Source organism: Paraphaeosphaeria sporulosa (genome assembly GCF_001642045.1).
Source record: "Paraphaeosphaeria sporulosa strain AP3s5-JAC2a unplaced genomic scaffold CC84scaffold_1, whole genome shotgun sequence".
NCBI classification, from domain to species: Eukaryota; Fungi; Ascomycota; class Dothideomycetes; order Pleosporales; family Didymosphaeriaceae; genus Paraphaeosphaeria; species Paraphaeosphaeria sporulosa.
In genome coordinates, this window is record NW_017253360.1 from 555,967 (window position 1) to 566,859 (window position 10,893).

General features: G+C 57.3%; 5 protein-coding genes across 5 annotated transcripts; 2 read left to right on the forward strand and 3 right to left on the reverse strand.

Annotated features, from left to right (window-relative positions):
* Positions 1-25: 25 nt before the first annotated feature.
* Positions 26-1,558, reverse strand: CC84DRAFT_1078493 (uncharacterized protein; the record flags this gene model as incomplete). The annotated part of the gene is made up of 4 exons (XM_018173801.1): positions 26-937; positions 994-1,089; positions 1,156-1,401; positions 1,454-1,558. 4 exons carry the CDS (start codon positions 1,556-1,558, stop codon positions 26-28), a joined length of 1,359 nt encoding a protein of 452 aa, XP_018041696.1.
* A 443-nt stretch (positions 1,559-2,001) lies between these two features.
* CC84DRAFT_1200633 (Cullin-domain-containing protein) lies at positions 2,002-4,943 on the reverse strand. The gene is made up of 3 exons (XM_018181674.1): positions 4,440-4,943; positions 2,484-4,375; positions 2,002-2,430 (listed from the first exon to the last, which is right to left on the reverse strand). The coding sequence occupies exons 1-3, from the start codon at positions 4,878-4,880 to the stop codon at positions 2,256-2,258; spliced, it is 2,508 nt and encodes an 835-aa protein (XP_018041697.1). The 5' UTR covers positions 4,881-4,943; the 3' UTR covers positions 2,002-2,255.
* A 31-nt stretch (positions 4,944-4,974) lies between these two features.
* CC84DRAFT_1158881 (zf-DNL-domain-containing protein) lies at positions 4,975-6,322 on the forward strand. The gene has a single exon (XM_018177091.1). The coding sequence runs from the start codon at positions 5,312-5,314 to the stop codon at positions 6,095-6,097; it is 786 nt and encodes a 261-aa protein (XP_018041698.1). The 5' UTR covers positions 4,975-5,311; the 3' UTR covers positions 6,098-6,322.
* An 844-nt stretch (positions 6,323-7,166) lies between these two features.
* CC84DRAFT_8661 (WSC-domain-containing protein) lies at positions 7,167-9,226 on the forward strand. The gene is made up of 5 exons (XM_018187708.1): positions 7,167-7,518; positions 7,571-7,722; positions 7,772-8,782; positions 8,832-8,893; positions 8,943-9,226. Exons 1-5 carry the CDS (start codon positions 7,445-7,447, stop codon positions 9,117-9,119), a joined length of 1,476 nt encoding a protein of 491 aa, XP_018041699.1. The 5' UTR covers positions 7,167-7,444; the 3' UTR covers positions 9,120-9,226.
* Positions 9,227-9,269: 43 nt separating this feature from the next.
* Positions 9,270-10,777, reverse strand: CC84DRAFT_1253816 (uncharacterized protein). Its single transcript, XM_018184407.1, has one exon. The coding sequence runs from the start codon at positions 10,568-10,570 to the stop codon at positions 9,506-9,508; it is 1,065 nt and encodes a 354-aa protein (XP_018041700.1). The 5' UTR covers positions 10,571-10,777; the 3' UTR covers positions 9,270-9,505.
* Between the last annotated feature and the right edge of the window lie 116 nt (positions 10,778-10,893).

Below are 10,893 nucleotides of genomic sequence, written 5' to 3' on the forward strand. Positions count from 1 at the left end.
TTCAACCTAAACCCGCGGAAGTGTATCACTGCGCAAAAACACCCGCACTCTGCACCTCCTTTGCCCACCCCGTACACCCCTTCAACACTACCGCCGGATCCTCCTGCCACTGCCCAGCCAGCACCTCCCCGCCCGCGCCCCCCCTCACCCGCTCAAACATCTCAATCAGCCCCTCTTCCCCCCCGTACCACCTCTCCAGCCAAATCTCAATCGCCCTCCCCTCGATCTTCGCCCGCCTAGTCATCCACCACAAATCCGCATGTCCCGCCTCCACCCGCCGAAACCACCACAGCAGCAGCAGCAGCGCCCTCGCATCCTTGAGCTCCAGCAGCGCCCGAAACTCCGGCGTCATGTACAGCAAGAACCGAATGAACGGGAGCACCAACTCGTGCGTGAGCGTCAGCGCCTGCGTGCGCTGCACGCACAGCAGCGGGAGGTAGTATATATTACTTTCGACGCTATCGTGCTCTGTGATGTCGAACAGCCGCGCCAGCCGCGGCGGCACGGAGCTGAAATCCGGCTGCGCCACCCAGTCTGGCCGCTGTGTGTGGTTCATGTGCTTGCCGAGCTGGTAGAACATGCTGTCTGGGCGGCTGGGGTCGGCAATCTGCCAGATGGCGCGCTTGCCCTCGGCGAGCTTGAGCCAGTTGAGGTCGTTTGGGTCAGGGGGCTTGAGGGGCCAGGCGTGCGCCGGGTCGGACGACTCGATGTAGGCCATTGATGCGGTGCCGAGGAGGGCGCCCGTGGCCCAGATGGCATCGCGGTGGGAGGGGGGGATAGGGCGGGAGAGGAGGGCGTTGAAGAGCTTGGTGGCCGTGTTCCAGTGCGTGAGGGAGGCATTTTGGAAGGACGTGGCGAGGTCGGAGGACGGGGATGTGGAGAGGTGCGCGTCGTGGAGGAGGGTGAGGCTGAGGACCATGTGCATGAGGAAGGGGTGCTGGAGTTTGTCAGTCACTTTGGTCCGATGGAACGAGTGATGGACGGGATGTTTACGCTGAATGCTAAGTGGCTAATGCAACCTCGATATGTGGAAGAAGCCTCTTTACTCCCGATGGTAGACACAGTCCGCGTTTGGAACCTCTTTACGATCTCCATGTCGTTTTCTGTGAATGTCCACACAGAGAATCGATGCATATGCGGGAGCCCCGCCATGACTAGGCCGTCTGCCCGGTTGTCTGTAGTATCGGATAGCGAATGATGTACCACCGCAGCATTCACTTTGCTTAGCGATACGGGAGGCTTCTCCGGTGCAACGCTGAAGTCAAGCGTTGCTTCCGCACGCGGCAGATTGACCTGGAAGGCACCTTCGGCGCTGAGATCAAGCGAGGGCTTGGAGCCATCGTAGTCGCAGGAGACGCCGTATAGTACGCATTTCTTACACTTAGGCTTATCCTCGTCGCACTGCGGTCGTTCAGCATCTGCTGACGCAGGCCAAAGAAGGCAGGCAACTGACCTTGACTCGTCTGAGCTTGCAGTTCCCACAACCCTTGCGGGACTTAGCATGAGCTTTCCTCTTGCGCTCTGGCGGGCTCGTGACTCGCGATACGACTGAGGGCATGGTCGCTACCTGTGGCCAGGCAGGTGTGCCTGGCCGTTGCCTTTGTCACGGCGAATGAACCGTTCCTGATACACGGGTTGGCTTGATTTGTGTTTAGCGCCAATGAGGATCGTGCTTTGACAGCTCTTTTAAAATGCACAATGTTGAAGGCGCGGTGTCATTCGGTTTACGATGTGGAAGACGGGAGCCGAATACTCATGTCCAGCAAGCATATAGACATGACATTGCGCTAGTGATTATGCGCTAACCTCGTGTCGTATTCCAAAGACCTAGTTTCCGCCGAATAAGCACCCTAATGGTATGATGTAAGCAGCTCTACTGCTTCCTATCCGTCAGTTCATCTGAGCAACCTCACCGTCGATAACCAGAAATTCATTCTACAGAATCATCTTTTGAGTCTGCGACCTCCAACTCAGAGTAAATCGTATCGATTCGAATGCGTACTAGGCGACAATGGTAACTAGCTACTCGGCCGTTAGTCCATCTCTTCCAGTCTCCATAACGCCTGTCCCATCCCATCCCATCCCATCCCGAAAAGCACTGTCGCCAATGATACACACGCTGCATAACCAGCGCGGAAATGCCGGACGCCGTGTCCACATGCACGTATGCAGTATGCAGAGGGTCCGCCCCTCAAAACAGATAGTAAACAGATGCAGACTAGAACGCCAAAACGCGCGATGAGTGATGCTACGCTTTATGCGAGATACCGGTAGGAATCGACCGCGGCGCCTTCGATGCGTTCGAGATACTCGCGCTCGATGAGCGACTCGATGCGCTTCTTGATCATTGTCACCTCGGGCTTGAATTGCGAGGCGAGCTGGCTGATCGTCTCGATGACCAGCTTCTGGTGCGGGAGCTCCTTGCGTTGTCTAGTTGTTCGTTAGTGAGTGGCACGGATTGGACCAGTGATTGAGTGACATACTTCATGATACGAACGACAGCAGCCTCGATGACAAAGTTGCGCTCATCATCATTCTTCTTCTCGGTCTCCTTCCGCTGCTGGTCGCTCTCAACCTTGTTCCCGCTGCTCACAACACCGACCTTGATCTTCACAAAGTTGCCCTTGAAGCCCTCGTTGAAGAAAAACTTGTCGGTTGGCTTCACTTCTTTGGTCATGGGCTCCTTGAGCAACACACGCGTCCGAGGAGCGACTGCAAGCGACTGCAGGTTGCGCACTAGATCGTTCTTGGGAATGTTCGTCTGTGCTTGAATTTCTTCAAAGGTCAAGCACTCGTCGGCGGGCAGCTCGTTGAATAGCAAGAGGATAACCATCGCATAAGTGGACACATTGAGCTCGTGCCGGCGCTCTTTGAAGGTTCCATCCTTCTGGGGAACCTTGGGGAACACAGCTTTGATGTCTGCAGTACCCATGTTTGGCAGCCATGTAAGCTCTCGTCCAGAGTGTTTCTCGGCGTAATACTGCTCAAAGCCCCGTCTGACCTTATCCACGGCTGGCGGGAAGTTGCACTTCGGTCGGTTGCCCTCCTGGGCCTCTCCTGAGCCATTGATGGACTCCATGGGCCAAGTCATCTTGGTCAAGACGCTGATCGCGAGGTCGATCCGCTTGGGGTCGCGGTCGCCGAGGCCTTCGACATGCTCCTTGTAGCCACTCGTAAGATCGGCGGAGATGGACATGTCTTTGAACATGGCGTCGAGCTTGGAGGTGAAGCTGGGACCGAGCTCCTGCTTCATCTTCTCGATCATTTGCTTCTCGACTTCGTTCGATACGGACTTGTTCATGATGAGCCTGCGGCATAAGTGCTTCTTGTAGTATCGCTCGAAGAGATCCTTGTCTTGCACGTATTTGATCAAGGTTATCGCCTTGTCCAAGACCTGGTCAATCTCCATCTCGGTTTTACCCTTGATGCCCTTCTTCATGTTCTCGTCAATGAATAGCGAGATGTTCTCAGAAGAGCGGGGGAATGCGGTCGAGTTGATGAAATCACGGAAGCTGTTGAACATGGCCGTATCCAAAAGACTGTCCGAGTCAAACGATTGCCGCCAGATCCTGTCAAACTTGTCTTTCAAGCCAAGAACGTCTTCCACCCACTTGATCGCAGCAACGGTCTGCAAATTGACGTTCTTCTCCTGGGCCTGTTTGGTCTTGTCTCCGGTATCCGTGCTAGCCGCCGGTGCTGACGCAGGGGCTTGTGATGCGGCGAGCGCTTCGTTGTTGATTTCGATACCCAGCTCCATGATGCGTTTCTGAATAGACCTCGTAACCTCTGACTTCCTCTCATCCACTCGTGCATTCAGATCGTAGACGAGGTTCAACTCTTCCAATCTGTCGTTGTCGATCATAAAGTGGACGCCGCTGTCCATCTCGACTAACTCGTGTATGCGGCCCTGGATCAATTCCGCCTCCACTACCTCCCGGATCTTAGATGTAGTAGACTCCATAAGCGTCGCACGACAGCGGTCCTCTTCCTCGTGGATGCGCTTCTTTGCGCGCTTGCAGTACGCACCAGCATCCGATTCCCGCAGCATCAGCTCCGACTCGGCCCGGTAGAATTCCCTGCTCGTGTCTAGATACTCTTTTTCGAACGAAACATGATACAGCCGCTGCTCCTCCGACTCGAGGTCGTCGGCGTGAAGCCCGTCCAGCATGTGAACGCACGACTTGATGAGGTGCTTGTCTATAACGTCGCCGTCGCGCTCCATCTGGATTTGTTCGAGAATGACGTGGTTCAAAAGACCGAGGATAGTACGTTCGTCGGCCACGGAGAGGGGCGAGTTCAGGATCTCGTCGCGGAAGAGCACCATGGCGGAGGTGTAGATAGAGGGGCGTCGGTGGTCCTGGCAATAGACGCGATCCTGTTCATGTAATCAGCATTGTCGCTCGCCAGGCGCGGCGTAAACTAGAGGGGCGTCTACTGACCATGTACATGAGCACATCGGCAAGCATGCTCATGCAGACCTGGTGGTCGCCCCACGCCTGCTTGAGCCCTTTGAGGTATTTCTCGCCCGAGACGCGACGCTCGTTGGCCGTGGTGCTGGCAACGCTTTGCGAGTGCGCGAGCAGGTTGGGGGACAGCAGCTGCTGAATGTGGCCGCGGACCTCTTTGCTCAGCCAGGCCCTCTCGAAGTCGTGCACGTTCTTGTACAGCTGCTCGCCCTTCTTCTTCAGCACTATCCTATAGGCATGGCGGTACAGCTCCTCGTAGGACAGGCGCGAGGCATTTTTGGTGTGGATCTCGCGGAAGGCGGCCTCGATGGTGACCCATGTGTTCTCGAAGTCGACTTCGTCGCCGTGCAGACCCTTCAAGCTGTTAGGGACCCTGATCTTGGGTTTCTGGCGGAACGCCATGTTGGGTGGCATGGCTGTTCTCGGGGTGGGTTGGTGGAGAGTGGGGTGTGGCAGGGTGGAAGCACCGAGGCAGAGGCGCTCGAGGTGAAAGGTTGAAAGCTTACTCGTCGCGGCGGCCGTATCCGCTGGCGTCCTCGTCCCGCAATCATGCCGCCGGCGCTCTCTCTCACTTCACGCGGCGTCCAGCTCTGCTCGCGGCCGGGGGTGCCTGTGTGTTGCCGTGGCGATGCGCTTGTGGGCTGATTGCGCGCGGAGCTCGCTGGCAGATGCACGCGCGGCAATGGCGCTGAGAGGGGACGGCAGGGCTTCCCCGGGTGCGAAGGAGGGAAGGGCGACGATGCTTGGCCCCAGGGAGGCGTCTGCGTGCGTGTGAGGGTGAGGGTGAAGGTGAAGGGAGGACGCCAGGCTGGCCGACGACGGTCTGCTATGCGGGGATGTTCCTCATGGGCCCGCCGCAACCAGTGACGAAGCCGGTCCGCGCCACTCAGTGCCTTTGCTTGGATCCATGCAGCTTTAGCTCAACACCATCGACACCAACCCTTCCCTTGCGCATTCTCGATTCTGCCATTGTCCACCTCTGCTGCATCCCAGCCATGCCGCCTGCGCCCTCATCGCTCCTCCGCGGCCTCGCGCGGCCGCCTGCGCCCCGCGCGGCGCGCGCAGCGCTCTCGGAATGCATTCCGGGGGCAAGGCGACTTTTCCACGCGCCGCGAACGTCAACGTCGACGCTGCGTCGCCCTTTGCCCATCCTAGCGCGGCCGCACCTGCCCCGGGCAGCTGTTCGCTACGAGTCGACGCCAGCAAGCAACTCGCCAGGCACGACCACGGCGGCCCCAGAGTCGCGGCTGGAGCGCGACCAGGTGCCCGCCTACGAGCTCACCTTCACCTGCAAGGCCTGCACCACCCGCTCGTCGCACCGCGTCTCCAAGCAAGGCTATCACCACGGCACTGTCCTCATATCCTGCCCGGGCTGCAAAAACCGCCATCTCATCAGCGATCACATGAAGATCTTCTCGGACAAGTCGGTCACCCTCGAGGACCTGATGCGCGAAAAGGGCGACCTCATCAAGCGCGGCACATTGAGCTCTGGAGGAGACGTCGAGTTCTGGGACGATGGGTCCACCTCGCCGCGCTCAGCCCATTTCCACCCCAACTCCAACGTAAAAGGCGACGACGATGCTCCCGAAGGCACCCTGACGGAGCCGCCCAAACCCTCGGAGAAGCCTTAGAAGTTCGCTTGGTCACAACGTCGGGTGCTTGTACGATATTGTAGGATACAGTCCTACTGGCTGGATAGAGCAAATCTCCATGCCAAGTAAAAATGCACAGTAAGAGGTTTTGTACGATACAGAAGGAATGAGAAGGCCAGGCATTCTGTTCGTGACAGAGGCAGCCACGACCAAGCCCTGTGGGGATAATAATGTAATACAACTCAGGCGCAAGCCCAAGCTCAGACACACCGCAATTGCCATCCACGTGAGGCTCGGATATGGTTCACTATCTGAGGCCAATGTCAACAATGAGAAGTCGCGAGCTAACCCAAAAGCCTCGGCGCTAGAACCTGACGACCATCATAGCGTCGCCGCCATTAATACCTTTGTCCTGACTACGTCCTTCGACAGCTCCTCCCAATGATCTGACGCTATGCATGCAATCCCGTGGAGATTTCTCCCCATCTTTCTATCCAATGAACCAGGGCCAGTCGCGCCGACACAAACTGATGACACTCAAATTGTCTGTATATAGCAAGCGCTCTCTTAGTTTACACCGATCGACTAAAGGCAGTGAACACTCGTGTCTCTGCTGCCCAATTTGCAATCCAAACTTTCCATGCGAGTGGAAATTGCGGGGGTTCTCACGGTAACACGAGCGGCTCACGACGGAGCGAGCGCGCTTACGGTGCCCTGACACCTTCAAACACCGACAAATAGACAAAGTCCTATCTACGCCCCAGGAGAACAGTCCTACACTTTCTCCATACGTCCGCCCCCTTCGCAATTGATTCTGTACTTCGACCATGCCGTAGAAGCTCACTCGGAACAAAGGCTCTGCCCTTATCACGCCGCCATGCTCCTGCAGCGTGCAGCACCCGTGCAGTCATATCGCAGCCACCAGTTTCGAAACAAGTCCGCTGCCCTCGCTAAACGCTCAACCTACAGCGGCGCCTGGCGACGCACCAATTCGGTCGTGTCCCTCCTCCTGCTGTCCATTTGCGTCTGCAGGAACCCGCAGGTTGCTCATTTAGATTGACGCTCGACTGTCTTAGGTGCATTCTTGCTAAATTGAGATAAGGACAGTACCAGTTTGTCGGGCATGTATGGGTGAGACGAGGTAGAGTAAGGTAAGCCACTGTACACTACTTTTGGAGCGACATCCCCGAGTTCTGCGAAGTCCTGGGCCAACTCCGTTCTCACCTTCACCCTCACTTCTTTTCATACATTCGTTTGGCAGGTTTGACACCTGTGCCGCTCCTTTATTTGTGCCTTTCTCTCCGTGAATATATTCCCGTCACTCTTTTTCTTGTTGCCTCGTTGAGAAATCGCTCTATCGCTGCCCAAGTCTCGTGCTCCAGCAGTATGCAGTATCTCCTTGGCCTCGCTGCTTTGCTAGCAGCTCCCGCAAGCAGCACCTTCGTCGTGCAATGTTACTCGTACGTAGACTTCGCATGATACTTTGGGATACTGGAGTACTAACAGATGAAGTCGTCTTTTCGATCAGCGAGCCGATCCCGTTGTCAACCCGGGTGTTGCTTCTGGCCATGTGCACACCATCACCGGCGGGTCAGGCTTCAACTTCTCCATGACATATGACGATGCTCGGGCTTCATCTTGCTCTACTTGCAACATCAAGCAAGGTACCTACCAGTTGAACCTCCCTACCAGCATACGCGCTGAACATTTCAGATCTGTCCAACTACTGGACCCCGAAGCTCTACTTCAAAGCACAGAATGGCAGCTTCCTCGACGTTCCCATTGTCGGCGATACCGATGGCGGCCAAATGGGCGGCATGGCAGTATACTACTTGACGCGACCCGGTCCCGACAACGACAAGCTCACCGCATTCCCCAAAAACTTCCGCATGCTCGCCGGCGATCCCATGAAGCGCAACGAAACCGACGACTTCGCCTCGCGCGCCGTCTCCTACAAGTGCGTCTCCGCCACCAACGATAAAGCCGATATCCGCCACCTGCCCACCGACAAATGTGACCAGATCCGCGCCCAGGTCACCTTCCCCGCGTGCTGGGACGGCAAAAACACTGACTCGGAGGACCACAAGTCGCACGTCTCGTACCCTGAGGAGGGAAACTACGACGGCGGCCGCTGCCCTAAGACCCATCCCGTGCACCTCGTCACCCTCTTCTCGGAAGTCTACTACGACACCCGCGGCTTCCAGGACATGTGGTACGGCGACCAGCAGCCATTCGTGCTTGCCAACGGCGACGCAACGGGGTACGGGTACCACGGCGACTTCGTGAACGGGTGGGACGTCGATGCGTTGCAGAAGGGTCTAGACATGTGCCCGGACGGCGTGGAGGACTGCGCGCAGAAAGCCTTTGGGGATTTTAACTCCCCCGATGAGACGAAAGAGTGCAAGTTGCCCTCCATGATTGACGAGCCTGTCGCGGGCGTCCTCGATGCGTTGCCGGGCTGCAATGAAGTCTCCTACGGACCCGAGCCTGCCACCAAGACGGAGAACTGCAATGCGCCGAAGCTGGAGAGCACGTTGAGCCCGAAACTCGCTGGCTATGTGGATGTTACGAATAAGGGGTTCAAGTACATCGGCTGTGGAAAGGACAATGCGCTGGAGAGGACGCTGAGTGAGGAGCTGTTGACGGGGGATGACATGACGGTGGATAAGTGCATCGACTTTTGTAAAAGCAAGTCCAAGTCATACGCTGGGTTGGAGTACTCCGGTGGGTCTACATCCTTCCCCCTCATTACGACAAAGCTGACACATTCCAGGCCAGTGCTACTGCGGCAGCGCCGTTGCCGATGACCGGGCACCGGCGTCTGCTCGTGGAGTGGTATGTTTCCCTCCTGCCATGCAAGCATCTCGAACTGACAGCAACCTAGGGTAACTGCCTGATGAAGTGTTCCGGCAACCAGGAGCAGGTCTGCGGTGGCAACGATGCTATCAGCCTGTATGAGGCCTGCTCTGGAGGTGCCTGCACCAATGCCGCTAAGCGTCACAGCCGCAGACTTGCGAGCATGGAGGTTGCGCGTGCAGATTCGGCGGCTAGGGGGATGTGAAGGGATATGTGAATTCCTGTTCCTGGTGCGTTACTGGATTTGCTATGATTCGATGGAAGCCTTTATTGTATTCGCTTCTTGTATATAGTTATCAACAGACGACATTGCATTTTGAAGGATCTTTCTGGATGACTGATGACCAATTGGTACCTGAGAATTTGTGTTCGATGTCGTGAACTTAAGAAAAAGGTCGAAGTACGTCCCAACTAACATGCCTGCTCAAATCCTCCACATACCTACCAAAGCGACATAAACGCACACACGCTACCTCAGGCGCCACCACGATCAGCCGAGATCGTCTCGTCTACCAACTCAAATAAAAGCCAGCGTACCAGCACCACGCCACCTGTCTAGCCATCTCACCCCTTCTCTCTTCCCCACCCCTCCTACACCTTATGAAAATAAATATGCAAACTCCGGCCCCCCGGCCTATTCCTCTCCTTATTCCACCCCGCATCCCCCAACGTTAGCACCAAACTCATCGGCTCCCCATACACAAAAGTCTGCCCCTTCTCCCACAACCCATTCACCATCTCATGCACCTCGCTAATCCCGAACCCCTCACAATCTTGATTCTCATTGCACACCTCGATCAGCCGATTGATATTCGTGCTGCAGCTCACATACAGCACCTCGACCTCCATGGGCATCCCGTGGTTGAGCCAGGGGAACACGGGGCCCTTGAGCAGGTGCACGATGGTGTGCTCGGTCGACTCGACGTGCGTCATGCCCGGGGGCACGCCGCCGGGGAGCGAGGTGATGTCGGCCTGCGGAGGTTGCGGGGGCGCGAGGGCTTCGGTCATGATGCCGGGCGCGGGGCGGTGCATGCCGGGCCAGAAGCCCACGCCCATGCCCATGCCGAATCCTCCCATACCGAGTCCCATACTTCCCATTCCCATGCCCATCGCACCTAGTCCCGGAATCCCTGCCCCGCTCCACAGCGGCTGTCCGGGCGCAAACGGCGGCACGACACCCGCAACACCCTCCGGCACCGGCGGGCCATCCACGCACCGCTCGAAGCCTAGCCACGGCATACCAGGGACACACGCGCCGTGCTGCGTGGACGGGTTGCCCAGGAGTCCGGGAGTGTTCCAGGGCATCCGCGGTGGTGCGAGAGGGCCTGCGGATTGCACGCCACCGAAGCCCATGCCCATCACGGGTCCGAAGGGGAGAGGCATGCCCATGCCCATGCCCATGCCGAGAATAGGCGGGGGGAAGGGGCCGAGGGTGTGTGCGGTGGGGAGGCCGGGGAGGTGGTGTGTCATTGTGGGTGGGGAGATGTGTTCGGGGGTTTCTTGAGCCTGGGCTTCGGCGGGAGGAGGACCAGCAGGTGGGCCAGGGGGTGGATGTGGAGGGTGGAAAGAAGGGGGGACCGGCTCGCGGTTCAGGCCGATGTTGCCGCCGACATTGGGGAACCAGGATTCACCGAGAGGAGGAGGGGGGCCGGACATCTTGAGGGCTGTTGGGGAGGTGGTTGGAAAGAGGAGATAGGAAGTATGAGATGCGGGGGAACGAGCGACCGTGCGGATGTTGCTGCACTAACGGCAAGCAGGCAACGATGAAGGTGGTGTGTCAAGTATGTATGTAACGAGAGAGGTGAAGATGGGGGAAGTACTGTGGTTGAGGGTGGTTTATATACACACCTACCTGTGCAGTTGAAGTGCGCAGTATGTCTACCGAACGTGAAGAGCACTACAGTGACCGTTGTGAGTGCTGCTGCGAACAGAGGAACATCCGTTGCCTGGGCTTGAAGCGCGTCGTGAAGCAGGAACTG